The sequence below is a fragment of the Canis aureus genome, chromosome 20 (assembly GCF_053574225.1).
Source record: "Canis aureus isolate CA01 chromosome 20, VMU_Caureus_v.1.0, whole genome shotgun sequence".
In the NCBI taxonomy this organism is placed as follows: Eukaryota; Metazoa; Chordata; class Mammalia; order Carnivora; family Canidae; genus Canis; species Canis aureus.
This window is the reverse complement of record NC_135630.1, coordinates 44813140-44829844: the sequence shown is the minus strand read 5'-3', so window position 1 is coordinate 44829844 and position 16705 is coordinate 44813140. Positions and strand designations below refer to the sequence as shown.

Sequence of the window (16705 nt, the reverse complement as noted above, 5' to 3'; positions counted from 1 at the left end):
ATGCCTGCAAGGAGTGGACAAGAAGACTGTAGAGGTGACTCTGGTACTTGGCTGCTGCTCCAAGTACCAGAGTACTTGGACTTACTTAACTTGAAACTTCCTGTTAAGGAAGGGAATGTAGTGGTGGGTGAGGTAGAAAATAATCCTATATGTTGTAGCCTTTACGATTTGGCTTTTTATTATGTCAAGCGGGCTCAATTTTCTATCATTAAAAAAGTGAAATGAAACAATATCATAGTAAATTGAGACAATATATGATAGATAGAAAATTGAGTTTTTATTTTGCGATTTATTCTTAGGTTCGTAAATGTGTTCTCATTTTTGAAATGTTTTCAGGTTTTATTAATGTATAATTCAATAAATCCAAAACCAGGCAAAAAAGAAATTCATAAATAAAGGTTAGTATTCTATTATATTCTGAGAGAGGCTCTCCATTCGTAATAAATTATTTGATTTATTTCTCTATCTGTCAACATTTAAGTATCACTGATGCAAATATCTTTATTAACAAAGCAATTTTGATACTATGAATCATTCTTTTACTTTTAAAATCACTTTAGAATAAATCAAGCAGACTTGACTTACTCCTTAGGTTTTTTTTTTTATATAAACTATATTTTGTTTGTAACTCTAATATATTCTAATGAATGTTACTGTCTAATTAAGCTCTAAAAATCTTCTACTAATTGCTCTAGGAATAATCAACTTTTTTGACCTGAAGTTTTATAAACAAGAATAAATAATTGTGTAAAAGCTAGTATATGCTATAATGACCCAGTGGGAATTATCATACATCCTAAAAACAATAATAATTCTCTCAAAACAGCTGATACACTCCTTTTTAAAAAAAAAAACATCTAGGCGGATACAGAGATTTTTTTTTCCCCATTTTGCTCTTATTAGTAAAAGTTATGGGGCAATTTGTGCTAATGAAGTCAGACTAATGAAGCATAGTATTTTCAAGATATTATCAAGCATTAGGGACTAGTTTAATTTTTTTAATGCTCACGAACAGAATAAGCAATTATTTTTAAAAACACTTGGTTTTTGGTTTACATAAAGGATATGTTCATATTACCCCACATGTCTCAGGACATTTTATGCCCTTTCTGTAGGACTTGTGTTTTATAATGGGTAAAAAGAACTAAAAGAAAACAAAACGCTGAATATCATTTTAACTTGGTTTTCAAAGTCATAATAAATGTAGCAGATGTCGGTTGCTTCGCCTAAGGTCTGTCTCCTCTTCCTTCCGTATTAACAGACTTAGAATTCTTGAAGTACACTTTCCCTGTGCTTCTGAACGTTGGTGGCTAAGGATGAATTAATTGTCTGGAGCTACTTGGGATGATAGAATAAAAAGGTGACTTGAGTGGGCTCTGCAATGAACCACTGTGGAACCATCCCATTCTTGAATTTCTTATTCATGCATGTGATATATTAATTATTTTTAGTGATTAAGCCATTTTGAGTTTCTATTCTTGCATTGCATCCTAAAGGAAGCATTGTTTATAAAGCCAGTTTTTAAAGTCAGTCACATTTCCATCTGTTTTTAAGGGTTAGATTTGAAGCTACTGTCCTCTGTAACTCCCCTAGATCCATTGCCAGTATTTAGTTACTGACAGTGAACATAATTATTTGTTGAATAGAACTTATCGTCACCAGCAAAACAACAATAAAGTTCTTATGGTATCTTTCCATTTACAAAGTGCTCTCTTACCTCATTTGATCACAGCTCAGCCTACTTGCCTTAGTCATTTCATAAAATAGATGAGACTAAGAAGCTGGATATAGAGGTCTAGGATATATTTAACCATATACTTGCAAATAAAAGCACTGCTTTAAGCTTTTACAGAAATTCAGCAGACTGTCTTGACATGCAACCAAAATAAATACTGTTGTTTTGTAATTTTAATTTTAAACAGAAATTTCTGGCCCCAGAATAAGAATCACAGACTCAGATCAATTGTTTAAATAACTCCTTTAACAATTTTTATTGTATTTGATTATGTCTAGGGCTCACTTAACTTTAGTTTCAGATATTAACATGCATAGTATATTATAATAACCTCAGAGCACCACGGGAAAAAATTGCTCACATAAAGGTTTTGAACATGAATCTGGAGCATATGCTTAAAGCCTTAGGTGCAGATTTAGGACTCGTATGGGTGACACTTAAAACTAGGTGAATGGATGATAGCCTTAGGAATAGAGGTAGAACACAAAGAGACTATGACTATAAAAGCTGAACACTGAACAGGGTGGGTAGAGGTGGGGGCATGGAGGAAAGAGACAGAGATGAGAGCTAGGAGGAGAATCAGGAGCATCTGGGAAGCCCAAGAGAGCTTTTCCATCAAATTATTGTTCTGTACCAGACATCTATGAAGAGTCCAAGCTAGAAGAGAGGTAAACCTAAAGGTTTCCTGACTGTATGTACTTTTCCAAAGCACTGGAAACAAGGATTTAAAAAAAATATTTCAATCTCAGTGTTTTCTTTTTCGTCATGTTACATGCTATATTGTACACTTTTGGGATTTTATACAAGATCAGGGAGGGTTAACTCTAATGTTATTTGATGTATATGTATATGTACATATACACATACTTAGAGAATATTTCTAAAAGACTACACAAAAAATTGGTAACTTTGTCACCTTTAGAGCAGCTAATATCTGGGACACCCTTGAGAAATAGAGATTGGAGAGAGACTTTCCACTTTTGTTACCTCTTGGATGTATCCCCTGTTCAAAAAATAAATAATATTAAAGCTAAACAAAATAAAGTCCATCTTATTATGTTGAACTTTATTAGTAATAGAGGGAAGTATTTTGAGACTTTGCCATGGCTGGAAAAAGTATTATGATTTTTTTTAAAAGATTTTATTTATTCATGAGAGACACACAGAGAGAGGCAGAGGGAGAAAGAAGCTCCTTGCAGGGAGCCCAATGTGGCACTTGATCCTGGGACTCCAGGATCATGCCCTGAGCCGAAGGCAGATGCTCTACCGCTGAGCCACCTAGGCATCCCAAGTATTATGATTTGATCTTCTGAACCCATAGATACTGTAGCTTTGTCTTTGGGGAGAATATGTACAGTTGTATGTGCAGTTACATTGTTAGCACTGGTCAGTACTAAAAGCTTACTAAAGGGTAGCATGGTATATAATATGGTTTAGTATATAAATGGTTGATCAACTAACTCTTCCTAAGAGAGCCTTCCTAGAAAGCTAATATTTTCCCAGAGGAAATTTCAGCCCACTTCTGAGGCCAAAGCATGCATGGTAATTGACTAAGCAGATCTTGTGTTCAAGTACAAAGTCCTGAATTTTGTACTTATGATTCCAAACATCTTACATATTCATTTTAAATGTGTTCACCTCACTGAATTGTGTTACCAAAATATTCTCTTGCTGTTCTTCTGCAGTGTTACCAAAATATTCTTTTGCTGTTTTCTTTTTACAGACATGATATATCTAAGAAATAGGGGTGTTATATTAAAAAGGTGGGTTTTATAATATAACGAAATTGGAGAAAAGCTTTGAGTTAAACACAAATTGTTCAGTTCTGTGAGCCTTAGATTAGAAATTTAGCTGGTGTGTTAAATGATTCTCAGAAAAGTATGATGCTGTTTAGCTTTCTCTCTTCTAGCTGTATGAAAATTTGGGTTAAAAATAGCAAACACTGAGCATGTGCATCCAAAGATATGGCTGCTGCAAACAGTGGAATATATGTCTTGATACTGTAAGTGGATGATTAATGTAAGGAGCCTCAAGGTTTTGAAAACAACTCAGTGAAATGAAAAGTTGCTTTTTGATGTCTGTAGCCAAGCTGGATAAATTATAATTCAAGCAATTAACATGAATTTGGAACAAAGAATATATATATTTTTTTGTAACATTGGAAAACTGAACTGCTTTTAAAACTCAGAATTATTTAGCTGTTGGCCCACAAAACCAGGCTTGGCAAATACAATAGATACTCTTTAAAGAAGGAAGTTTTCTTTTTAGCTGTAGGTTAAAGTCCCTGTAACTCATATTGTGTTTGCCATTTCCCAATGGAAGAAAAAGCCATTTTTATTTCTATGGATAACTGTGGTGAGGAGTAGTCTTTTGACTGCAAAGTAGACTTCAGGTTCGATCAAATGTGTAAAATTTCTATGAAGAGAGAAATTGTATTGGCCATATTTTCCCTTTTTAAATTATTGTAGCAAAAAAAAATTTTATTGTAGCATGATTAGGTCTCCAACAGTCAGCTTCCTTTTCTTTCACACTACTGACTCCTTGCTAACTCTTAAAGTTTCCAACATGTGCTAGCTAAATGTTCTATAGCGACTGCCCTATTTTTAATCTTTTTTTTTTTTTTTTCTATCAGAGGTTCTCTTTGATTACTCTTGTATCTGTTGACTCCATCTTTTACTGCCCACCATCTTCTTAACCACTTTTACATAATGCTTACAAGTGAGCTCCTGGTAACTTTTTATGACAGCTTTTTAGCCTTCATCCTTTGCAACATTTTTGTGGCATTTGGGTACTCTTAACCCATTTACTCTGTTGTGAATGTATTTCTCCTAGGCTTCTTTAATTTTTTTTTTTTTTTTTTTGGCTTCTTAGATTTTGATCCTTGTTCCCTTTGAATACTTTTCTTCCTCCCCTCCCCCCTTTTTTTCTAAATGAGAATGTTTCCTAGGTTCTAACCATGAAAAATTTCTCCCTATCTTTTTATAGTTTACACATGAGAACTCCATTCACTTCTGTTTCTTCTATGATCATCTTCATGCATCGCTACTTTCTCATTTTTATTTACTGTCTTGACTTGATTCCTTAGTTCCTGATCTATATATTTCCTGCTAGATATTTCACTCATTGGATCAATAAGATATTTATTGGGCTTTATACTATTCTGTCCTTTAAAAAAAATCTTCTCTGGACCCTAGTTTTCCTGCCAACTACTACCTTGTTTATCTGCTTCCCTGTACAGGATAATTCCTTGTAACAGTAATCTTTATTTACTCTCTCCTTTCCCTTCTTTCTGTTCTCTCATGAACCCACTCAAGGGAGGCTTTTGTCTCCTACCATTTTATGAAAGTTGCTCTTGTCAGAGTTATGAATGGTCTCTTCCCAAGTCACATGGTCAATTCTCAGACATCATTTTACTAGATTTTTTTAGGGAACATTTACTATAGTTATTCATTCTCTCCTCAAAAAAAAAAGTTTTTATTTGGCTTCTAGTGGATCACATTCCTTTTGTATGTTTTTACTTTACTGTACACTCCTTCTCAGTCCTTTTTGTTGGGTTCTTCTCCTCTTTGTACCCCTACTTGTTGGAGTGCTGCAGGGGTCCGTCATAGCTCTCTTCTCTTCTCCCTATACTCCTACCCTTTAGTTGATTTCGTTTAGTCTCCTGACTTTAAAAATAATCTGTTTGTTGGTCTGCTTTAGAGTAGTTTTAGTACCCCCTCTCATTTATTACCTCTCTTTAATTTTTCACTTACAAATTTTCAGAATATGAAATTCTGCTTCTAGAGTCCTCATGTGCAATACACATCATCCATTAACCTCATGCATATCAAGTTTCATTGCTGACTGGATTTCCCTTTTATCTTCTGTCTTGAGTCTGTGTTAAGGTGTTTACTGTTTGGTTATTTTTTTTTTTTAAGTTTCTCAAATTTTTATTTTATTTTTTTTAAATAATAAATTTATTTGTTATTGGTGTTCAATTTGCCAACATACAGAATAACACCCAGTGCTCATCCCGTCAAGTGCCCCCCTCAGTGCCCGTCACCCATTCACCCCTACCCCCTGCCCTCCTCCCCTTCCACCACCCCTAGTTCGTTTCCCAGAGTTAGGAGTCTTTATGTTCTGTCTCCCTTTCTGATATTTCCTACCCATTTCTTCTCCCTTCCCTTCTATTCCCTTTCACTATTATTTATATTCCCCAAATGAATGAGAACATATAATGTTTGTCCTTTGGTTATTTTTAAACTATTTTTCCTCCTATGGTTTACTTGTGTTTTATAATCTTGGTGATATTGGTTGGCCTCAAATATCTTTTTGCTCTCGCTTACAAATAATAGGTATCTTGGATAGATTCATGAGCTCTGCATTCTGTTCAAGTAGTCTGGATCCTCCTCCATCATTTTTTAGCTTCTAGTGTTGATGATGATAAGCTCAATGCCAATCCTGGTTTTCCCATTTATGGATAGTTGTTTTTCTGTCTGAACACTTACAAGTTTTTTTCTTACTCTTTAGACTAATGATTTTTTAAGGATATGAATAGATATTTGTCTTTTCAATCCAGCCTGAAAGTTACTCTTTCCAATTAGTTGTTTTTTCAACCTGGAGAATTTTATTATTTACTTAATTGTTACCTCTCACATTGTGTCTTTTCTCCTTTGAACACTTATTTTCACAGATTAATTTTCTGGGTCTATCCTTCAAGTAATTTTTCTTTTTTGTGACTATTGACATTTACTTAATTCTTTGCTCTGTATTTTGAGATAATCCTTGTACTTCATCTTCCCATCTATTTAATTAGGTATCAATAATGATCTTTTTTTTAAAAATCATGTGCTTATTTTAGTTTGAAAGTCATAGTTTTAAGCTTGTGTGTGTGTGTGTGTGTGTGTGTGTTAGAAATTACTTAAATGCTCTAACAGTTTTAGTGCAGGTGCTTGTTTTCTAGCACTTCCTATTTCAGTAGAATCATGCTCTGATTATTCAGTCTTACTCTGTTTTTTCAAATGTTGGAGCCTCTCACATGGTCAGTTGTTTTTCTGTGATGGCTCATTGAAAATCATGTCTGATTGTTGAATTGTCCTAAACTGCAGGAATCCCAGAGTTCAGAATAGATATAGTGCCTGAAGTGTAAGTTAGCCCACTAGAGATACCTAAAGGAAACCTGGTGCTCTCTAATCTAATTGAGCTGTCCTAGTTCTAAAGTAGGGAAGACTCATCTGTGTCATGATAGGAAAATACAGCATATTCAAAGACATTGGAGATAGTCTTACCATTGGGGTCTTCAGATACCTAGAAGCCAAATTATTCCACTTATGCTGCTTTTCAGTTTGCCAGCCACCCGTGGAACAATGTAACTGCATACCAGTTTTCTAAGGGATATAATGTTTGTTCTGATGTTTACCTCACTAGAGCCTTAAGACACAACATTGCCTGCAGGTCTCAGCACCTGTTTAACTTCAGAAAGTTTAGGAACTTGGAGTTGGCGTAGAGAGGAACAAGTCACATTCAAGTTGTCGTGTTTCAGAATAATTTAGATCCTCACTCATTCCAATGCCATTTACATTCTGGTATCTCTCGAATTTATTATATCTCCAGTCCTTACCATTCCCCTCATGCACATATCTAGTTACCTGTATAACAGTTCAACTTGGTAATCTAAGGGATATTACAAAGATTGCATGTCCAGTGCTTGTCATCACCAAACCTACTTCTCGTGAGTTTTACTTATTTCAGTGAATGACATCTTACCATTTTTTATGCTTAATTTCTTAAGCCAGTATCTTAGAATTCATTCTTTTTAAGAAATATATTTATTTATTTGCAAGAACATGCATGAGCAGGGATGAGGATCAGAGGGAAAGGAAGAAGCAGACTCCCCACAAAGCAGGCAGCCTGATGTGGGGCTTGATCTCAGGGCTTCAGGATCATGACCCAAGCCGAAGGCAGGTGCTTTACTGACTGAGCCACCCAGGTGTCACGATTCATTCTTGACTTCTCTTTTATTTTTACATCCACATCTCAGTTAATCCACAAATCCTATTAGCTGTACTTTCAAAATGTGCCTAAGCTGACTACTTCTTACCACCTCCACCTCTACCCCTCATTCTGTGCATTGTTGTTTTCCTCCTGGTCTACTGCAGGTGCCTCCTTACTATTCTTCACGCTTCTGCTCTTGCCCTCTACAGTTTACTCCCTATAAGCCAGAGTTATCTTTTTAAAATATAAAATGTTGCTTCCCTCCAAAGAATTTGAAGAAAATCCAAACTCCATACAATTGGTTATGAGGTTCACCATGCCATTAGACTCTTTCAGCTGCCTTCCAACCTTATTTTCTACCAGTTTCATGATTTAGTGCACATTATTTACATTAGTTTTCTTTTTCCTTCTTAATTACATCATAGCCATTTTATCTCAGGGCCCCTGCTCTTGCTGATCACTTTAAGAATACTCTTCTTCATATTTTCTCATGATTCCCTTCCTCATTAAATTTGTGTCTTGCTCACATGAACAGACATTTCTCCAGAGAAGACTTAGAAGTGGCCAACAGACACATGAAAAAAATGCTTGACATCACTCGGCATCAGGGAAAATAGAAATCGAAACCACAATGAGGGATCCCTGGGTGGCGCAGCGGTTTGGCGCCTGCCTTTGGCCCAGGGCATGATCCTGGAGACCCGGGATGGAATCCCACGTCGGGCTCCCGGTGCATGGAGCCTGCTTCTCCCTCTGCCTGTGTCTCTGCTTCTCTCTCTTTCTCTCTCTGTGACTATCATAAATAAATAAAAATTAAAAAAAAAAAAAAAGCCCAGTTTGGGGACTGGAGTTTAAAAAAAAAAAAAGAAGAAACCACAATGAGATACCACGTCACACCGGTCAGAATGGCTAAATTGAACAACTCAGGAAACAACAGATGTTGGCAAGGATGTAGAGAAAGGAGAACCCTTTTACACTGTTAGTGGGAATGTAAACTGGTGCAGTCACTCTGGAAAACAGTGTGGAGGTTCCTCAAAAAGTTAAAAATAGAACGATCCTATGACCCAGAAATTGCACTGTTAGGTATTTTTCTAAGGGATATAAACAGTGATTCAAAGGGGCACCTGCACCCCAATGTTTATAGCAGCGATATCTACAATAACTAAAGTATGGAAAGAGCCCAAATATGTATTGACAGATGAGTGGCTAAAGAAAATGTGCGCACGTGTGCGCGCACACACACACACAGAAACATAACACACACTGGAATACTACTCAGCCATCAAAAAGAATGAAATCTTGCCATTTGCAATGACATGAATGGAACTAGCGGGAATATGCTAAGTGAAATAAGTCAGTCAGAGAAGGACAGATACCATATGATTTCTCTTGTGGAATTTAAGAAGCAAAACAGTTGAACATAGAGAAAGGGAAAGAAACATAAAAATACGATGAAAATTGAAACAGAATCAAACCATGAGACTCTTAACTCTAGGAAATAAACTGAGGGTTGCTGGAGGGAGGTGTGTGACAGTATGGGGTAATTGGTTAATGGGCATTGAAGAGAGCACTTGATATAATGAGCACTGGGTGTTATATGCAACTGATGAATCATTATATTCTACCCCCTGAAACTAATAATACACTAAATGTTCATTAAATTGAATTTAAATAAAAATTTTTTAAATTATGTCTTGCTTAAATCTGTTCATATTGCCTTGTCATAAAGACTGTTTCCTACCATTCTGTAGAACAGATCCTTTTCTACGTTGCCTATTCCACCTTACCCTGTTTAAATTAGTTTCTTTTTATTTTACTAGCACCTAACAGCACTTGAGCCATATGCTTATTTGTTGTCTTCTTCCAGTCAACCTCTATGAAGAAAGAACTTAGTAATTCACTGCTATATCCCTAGAACTTAGACTACACAGTAGACACTTAATAAATAATATATACACTTCAAGTGACATCTTTACCAAATTTGAGTTACATTTTAAAATGAAAAAATAAGTATGCATGTGAGTCTTTCTGGAAATAAATTAAGTTTTTCAAATTACTGTGTTTTGTTTTTTACTTTTTAGACTTGTTTGCAAAACATGTAATATACTTTATTTTTGAATGTCTTTTAAATTTCAAGTATTTATATTTTATTTTTCTCTAAAAATACTCATTATGTAACCTTCTTTCCTAAAATTGAAATTCCATTTTACTTGTAACTTATCCTTTGATAGTGTATTTATTACCAAATTCATAACTTGTATTTTATTTTAAAAGAATCATAAAATTGTGTAATGTTAAGGCCATCAGGAATAAAGGAAGAAAAGAATGGAAATAAGGACTTTATTCTTGTGTAATGCTAATATTCTAGTGTTTTTTAGATTGCCTGGAAATCCCCTTAGTTACAAGATTGCCTTTTCCTATATGATATATTCAGTATTTCTAAGGGACCTCTCATAATCCTGACCACACCTCCTATTCTTTGTTTTTGCTCTCTGCTTTTTTAGTTTATGCCCCCCTATCTTCAATTTTCAGTGGATAAAATTTACTATACTATAGATGAATAAGAAAGAAGACAGAAGAGCAAATTTAGCCAAATATTAGTAGAAACCAAAATTCAGCTCAAAAATAGGCTTAGCATTTATAATATAGGGATAACATGCTAATATTGGCTGAGATTTATTTCCTTACGCTTCAATACAGCATTCTTCTAATTTCTAGAAGACCGATTTTAAGATTTATTGGTAAGGAGGGAAGTCATTTGTATAATCACTTGTCATTTTGATCTCAGTTTTGAAGGGCTGTTATAACTATCTCCACAAGTGGGCACGAGGAATATTTCTGAAACTCACCCTCTTGCAGACCCATATGCCATTGGTACCTAGAGAGTTTTATAAAATCAGCGTTGGCCCATGTTCTCATGCACATTTGTAAACACCTCTCTCTGGCTCAGTACTTTAACATTTGTAAACTATTTTGTGGCAAGCCACTGAATCAAAACTTTTAAAATGGTTGACTTTGACCATTAAAATATTAACTTGGTTTTATTTTTATTTTTTTCCAGGTGTATGGTGGCTGATGAAGTAAGTGTTTCATGATTTTTATGTCTTTTATAAAATTCCACAACCAATTTTTAGTGTGTTACTTACCATGTACTGTGTCTTTCCTTATGACTGTGTGTATATATAGAGAGAGAAGGAGAGGGGATAAAGAGAATGAAAATGAGGATGAATATGTTGTGTATTTGTTTGTTCATGCACAGACACACACTTGCATGCAAGATGTGTACTTGAAACATGTTAGAATTAACATTTAGTGATCCAAAATTTTATGTCATTGGCAGAGAAAGCATGAATGTGCTTTAAAATTCAGCCCCAAATAAAACTGAACTCATTTTCTACTTGTCATAATACTTCTTAAAAGTTGAATTTTTAAAAATTTGCTGTAAAAGTTATTGTTAATTCATATGAGTGTGAAACAATATTAAAGTGGTATTTTATTATCACTAAACAATTTGATAAATTACCGTACCATGTATTTATATACAATATTCATGTTTTCTCACTGAAATGTTCTTGTTATATAAACTATGATACTTTTTACATTCTCAGTAGTGTACATCAATAAAATTCTAATTTTTATTCAGTTTGAGAAATGTGTTGCTGTTTTCATGATGCCTTTAAAAGTAACAACAAAACGTTTAAAAATATATTAGAAAGGAAGAAAAGATACTGAGTTTTTAAAAAAATATAATTGGAATTATTAGAGATTCTCCTGTCTTCACTTTAGTTATATATAGACTCACCAATGGCTTATCTCCACAATCGCTTTAGGGAAGAAATGAATTACAGTGTTACATGAACATGAATGCTATGCAGAAAGGTTTGATAAAGGGTTTCTTGATTTATGCTAATTAATAATTACCTAAGTTTTTAGCTTAACGCTTTATCCTATAGGCACTTCTTTAGATGTTATACTTAGAAACATAGTCATTGCCTATGAAGAACTTCAACAGTGTAATTAGGACACGACGTAGACATTTGGGAAATGACAGCACTTTCTCTTTTGGAACAGGATGAATTCCAAAAGCCTCTTCATAAATTAATAAATTTATGAGTCTAAAGTGACTAAAAGAGGCTCACCTTTTTAATCCCTGATTGTTTTCACCAAATAGGAACACAAACTCATCCTTCAAAACCTCAAAACTAGGCATAACTGTTTTATATAATGTATAAAATATATGTGTGATACATGTATGGCTGTGTGTGTGTATGTTTTTAATGGTCGTCCATTAAAATTTTTTTTTTTAATTTATTCGGGGGTATGCACGAGAGCAGGGGGAGGAGCACACAGGGTTGGAGATGGAGAGAGAATGTGAAACAGACTCCTTGATGAGCACGGAGCCTAATGTGGGGCACCATCTACAACCTGAGGTTACAGCCTGAGCGGAAACCAAGAGTCCAGTGCTCAACTGACTGAGCCAACCAGGCACCTCCAATATCAGTTTTTAAAACAGACCAGTTTGAGGACGCCTGGTCGGCTCAGTGGTTGAGCGTCTGCCCTCAGCTCAGGTCATGATCCCAGGATCCTGGATCAACTCCCACATGGGCCTCTCTGTAGAAAGCCTGCTTCTCCCTCTGCATGGTTCTCTGCCTCTCTCTATGTGTGTCTCTCATGAATAAATAAATAAAATCTTAAAAAAGTAAATAAGAATAAAGCAGACCAGTTTGATGTCCGAGATTATATTATATCAGGTAACAACCATCTTGATAATCTCTCTACAAGTGATTGGGTGGGAAAATCTTGGCAGCTGTGTTGTATCATTGCTTCCTTGTTCTTCATTTTGGTGTCACATAGACATCATAGAGACATTGGAATGGGCCTTAAATCTATGGAATTGTTCATGGATTGAAATGAACACTTGATTGGCACCTTAAGCCTTCTTAACCTTTCATTAAGCAACTCCTGTCTTCAGTTAACATTAGACTAAGGATTGTTCGGAGTTCATGATGAGCCTATAGCCAGTAAGAGTTTTTCATATACCAACTGCTTTTCATTGTCTCTTACTATTTATAATTACATAGCACTTGTCACATTTTGAGTGATTTCAGCCCCGTTCTTTCAACAGCATTCTTATTTCTTAATTTAATGAATTTAAAATAATTATTTAGTATTTCCTCACCACTTTAAAGAAAACTGCACTTTGTGTCCATCATAATCACTTTCTTTTCACCCACATTTTAAAGACTCCTTCTTTTGCACCTATTTGACTTTACAGGGTTACTATGTTAAATCCTATCAAGATGTTAATTATGAAAAAAGAATTTCCAATAGTGTGATGCACAAATGTAAAATCACAGCTCACAACCTCTAACATCCTCTGTTACCAGTAGAGCTAAAATGCCATTTTTATGGAATCTTACTAAACTAGTCTGGATGAAAGTAATTAAAAGTGTTGAAGTAGAAAGAACTTGTATATATGTAAATTATATAACCTTTGGTTTGACCTTCATTCTGTTTCCTAATACTGTTCTCTCTCTCTCTTTTTTTTTTTATCTTATCACAAAGTGGTAGTCAACTCAGAGAGGGAAATATAGTTTATAATTTGGAGGTCAAATCTCTTTTCTGATTTTGTCAATTAAAAAGTATGTTTTGATATGATAAATATTTGACTCATCAAATAGCTAAAAGCCTTAGGAGGGCAATTTTATATCTGTTATTGAACCTCCTTTGTTTTTTATTTTTAGTTTTTTTATTTTTTATTTTTTTAAATTTATTTATTTACGATAGTCACACTCAGAGAGAGAGAGAGAGAGAGAGGCAGAGACAGGCAGAGAGAGAAGCAGGCTCCATGCACCGGGAGCCTGACGTGGGATTCGATCCCGGGTCTCCAGGATCGCGCCCTGGGCCAAAGGCAGGCGCCAAACCGCTGCGCCACCCAGGGATCCCTCCTTTGTTTTTTAGATGCTTGAATACCCACTTGGAGTATTCTGTAATTTAGCTGTCTACTGTGATCTTTCCTCCCTAGCTCTAGAAACAAATGACTTCTTTTAACTGATAATACTCCCTCTTCTAGTATTATTCCACTGTTAGGTTTTTCTCTAATGTAGTCCTTCCTTGTGAACTTATATAATCTATCTACTGTATGTAAGGTAATCATTAACTTTAAGTTGGAATGATGACTTAAGTTCTGTTTAATTCTAACTATATAATCATTGTGTGTTTCAATTATAAAACTAAGTTTTAAAGAACAAAGCTGCAACGTTTAATAAACTGAACTTTATAAACATAGCTTAAACTACTTTAATTACTTCCTGTCCCGCCCACCCCTTGGTTTAATGCAATTGAATGCTGTTTCCAGGACTGTGTAGTGAATATACAGAAACTCTGTGAATTTGTAATCCATAAATAATGGGATTCAGACCATAGTCTACACTCAGGCTGTTGCACTGTTACCTTGTTTCTTAATAATTCCTTGTAAACCACTTTGCCCTTGTTCTTCAGTTGAAAATTATTGAAAGTGTTTATTCATTAAAAAGTTGTAAAAGGAGGGGCACCTGGGTGGCTGAGTCTGTTAAGCATCCAACTCTTGATCTTGGCTTGGGTCTTGATAGCAGGCCCGGGAGTTCAAGCCCTGTGTTGAGCTCCATACTGAGCATGGAGCCTTCTTAAAGAAAACAGTTGTAAATGTGACAAATAGTTTCACATTAACACAAACCAGGGAATTTAATAGGATATACATGCAGAAAAATATTAAACCTATACATTTCCTACCTTATTTTTCAAGTATTGAAAAATTGTTGTTCTCTGTAGAAATACAGTAGTTAGAAAATTTTACAATGTTCATTTTTACTTAAGATGGGATTAATATCCTGGATTTACATAATAGCCTAATATTATGTCATAATGGACAAAAGTTTCAGTACATGGATTCTGTCTTTACTTGCCTACAGTATCTATTATGAAAGCCAAAAAATTCCTACTTTTATCTTATGTAACATTTTTTTGTTCGTACTTTATTTTAGTCCCCCATCTCAGCACACAACACACACACACACACACACACACTTTTTAAAAACTTTCCTCCTTCCTATTACTTGAGAAAACATTTGAAGTGTGTGTGGGGGGGAATATACCAAATAAAGTATTACTTCCTTCCTTTTTCAAAAGAAAAGGAAACTATTTATTAAAGCTGAACTACTTGGTTTCCCCTTACTTTGTGGCTATTTTGGGACACATTAATAGATAACTATTTGGAACAGTTAAAAGCCCTATACTTTCTTTGGGTCAGGGTGCTTCTCTGGAAGAGGGAGGGGTTTAGAGGAGAGAGACTGTGGGACCTGTTCCACGCTGGTAGAAGTACTTCTGTAGGCTGAAGTTATGTTTGAAAACCCTTGTCAGTTTCTCTGCAGGCAGAAAAGTGTAGGTGTGCGGAAACAGTAATAGACCCCTTTGGAAGGTTATTTTTGTTCAAAAGACCTGAAAATTAATATTGTGATATATATTCTCCCAAGATTAACTTTATAGATTTGAGGACTAAGAAATTAAAATAGGCATGAAGAATTTTAGTTTTCCTTTTGCATAGCCTACTCACATTTGACAAAGTGAGCTGAGATGGCAATTTTGTTTTACTGGTATCTACAAATCTTAGATTTCCTTTACCAGGCCCAGGCTGAATTACACTCTCTCCTTGAGCCCTTACTGTTTTGGATTTATAACCTTCGTGTGTCATTGATCCATTTTTTGTTGAATGAATGAACTAGTTAAATAGTTAACACTTCAACATCTATGTGCCAGGTTCTGTTGTAATCTTAGCATGTGTTAATTTACTTCAGTCTCACAACCCTTTGGGGTAGTATTATTATTCTCATTTTATAAATGAGGAAGCTGAGGTACAAAGAGGTTAAGCTGGCAGCCTGGGTGGCTCAGCAGTTTAGCGCCGCCTTCAGCCCAGGTTGTGATCCTGGAGACCTGGGATCGAGTCCTACATCGGGCTCCCTGCATGGAGCCTGCTTCTCCCTCTGCCTGTGTCTCTGCCTCTCTCTCTCTGGGTGTCTCTATGAATAAATAAATAAATAAATAAATCTTAAAAAAAAAAAAAACCACAAAACAAAGAGGTTAAGCAAATTGTTAAAGAACATGCAGCCAGTATGTGCTAGCAGCTGAAATATTTGACCTAAAGTAATCCAGCTCCCATGTCTCTCTAACAATTACTATTCTATACAAAGTCTCTAGGTACCAGACTTTTTATATTTAGCAGCAGGATTCTTGAGGACAAAAGAATCTGCAGGACACAGTGCTCAAATGAATGAAGCTGAATGTTAGAATAAGAGTGGTGGTGTAAAAATTTTGTGCTAGTGAGACTATCTGTATTCCTTTAATTCGGTATCATTTGCCTGTTTTTTTCCTTCCCTTATTTCTAAGGCTAGCCTTATTATATTTTTAATGTCCTTTTAAAAATGATCTTTTACTTTAGATTTTTAGAATTATTTAGGTTTTAAATTTATAGGATTATTATAAAGATGATACAGAGAGTTCTTGTGTACCCCATATCCAGTCCCCTATTAATGCCTTAGATTAGTATGGAATAGGTGTCTTCATTAATGAACCAATATTAATGTATTATGGCTAACTAATGACCATATTTTATATAGGTTTTCTCAGTTTTTCCCTAATATTCTGTAGTCATGTTTATTTACGCATCTGAGGGTTGTGACAGTTTCTCAGACTTTCCTTGTTTTTGAAGACATTCTTTTAGAATTAATGGTTTAATATTTTATAGAATGATCCTTAATTGGTATTTGTCTTATGTTTTCCTCATAATCACACTAGGGTAATGTGTTTTGGGGAGGAAGACCACAGGAATAAAGTGCTATTGTCATCATGTCAGATCAAGGGTACATGCCATCAGTATGACTTTTTCACCATAGGTGTAAATCACCTGTCTTGATATAGTGTTTGTCAGATTTCTCCACTGTAAAGTTACTATTTTTTCCTTCCTTT

The 16705-nt window shown here is 35.0% G+C and overlaps 1 protein-coding gene and 1 long non-coding RNA gene across 5 annotated transcripts in view; one reads left to right on the top strand and one right to left on the bottom strand.

The window, feature by feature from the left end:
• Positions 1-14565, bottom strand: part of LOC144291762 (uncharacterized) — a 48837-nt gene extending 34272 nt beyond the window's left edge. The window contains exon 1 of the long non-coding RNA XR_013359231.1: positions 14477-14565. This is a non-coding gene — a long non-coding RNA (uncharacterized LOC144291762). The remainder of the gene's footprint in view (positions 1-14476) is intronic.
• Positions 1-16705, top strand: part of ZRANB3 (zinc finger RANBP2-type containing 3) — a 300848-nt gene that overhangs the window by 104175 nt on the left and 179968 nt on the right. For all 4 annotated transcript variants that reach the window (XM_077861515.1, XM_077861516.1, XM_077861514.1 and 1 more), the window contains exon 3: positions 10767-10785. In XM_077861515.1, the coding sequence (XP_077717641.1) occupies positions 10767-10785 (19 nt within the window). The remainder of the gene's footprint in view (positions 1-10766; positions 10786-16705) is intronic.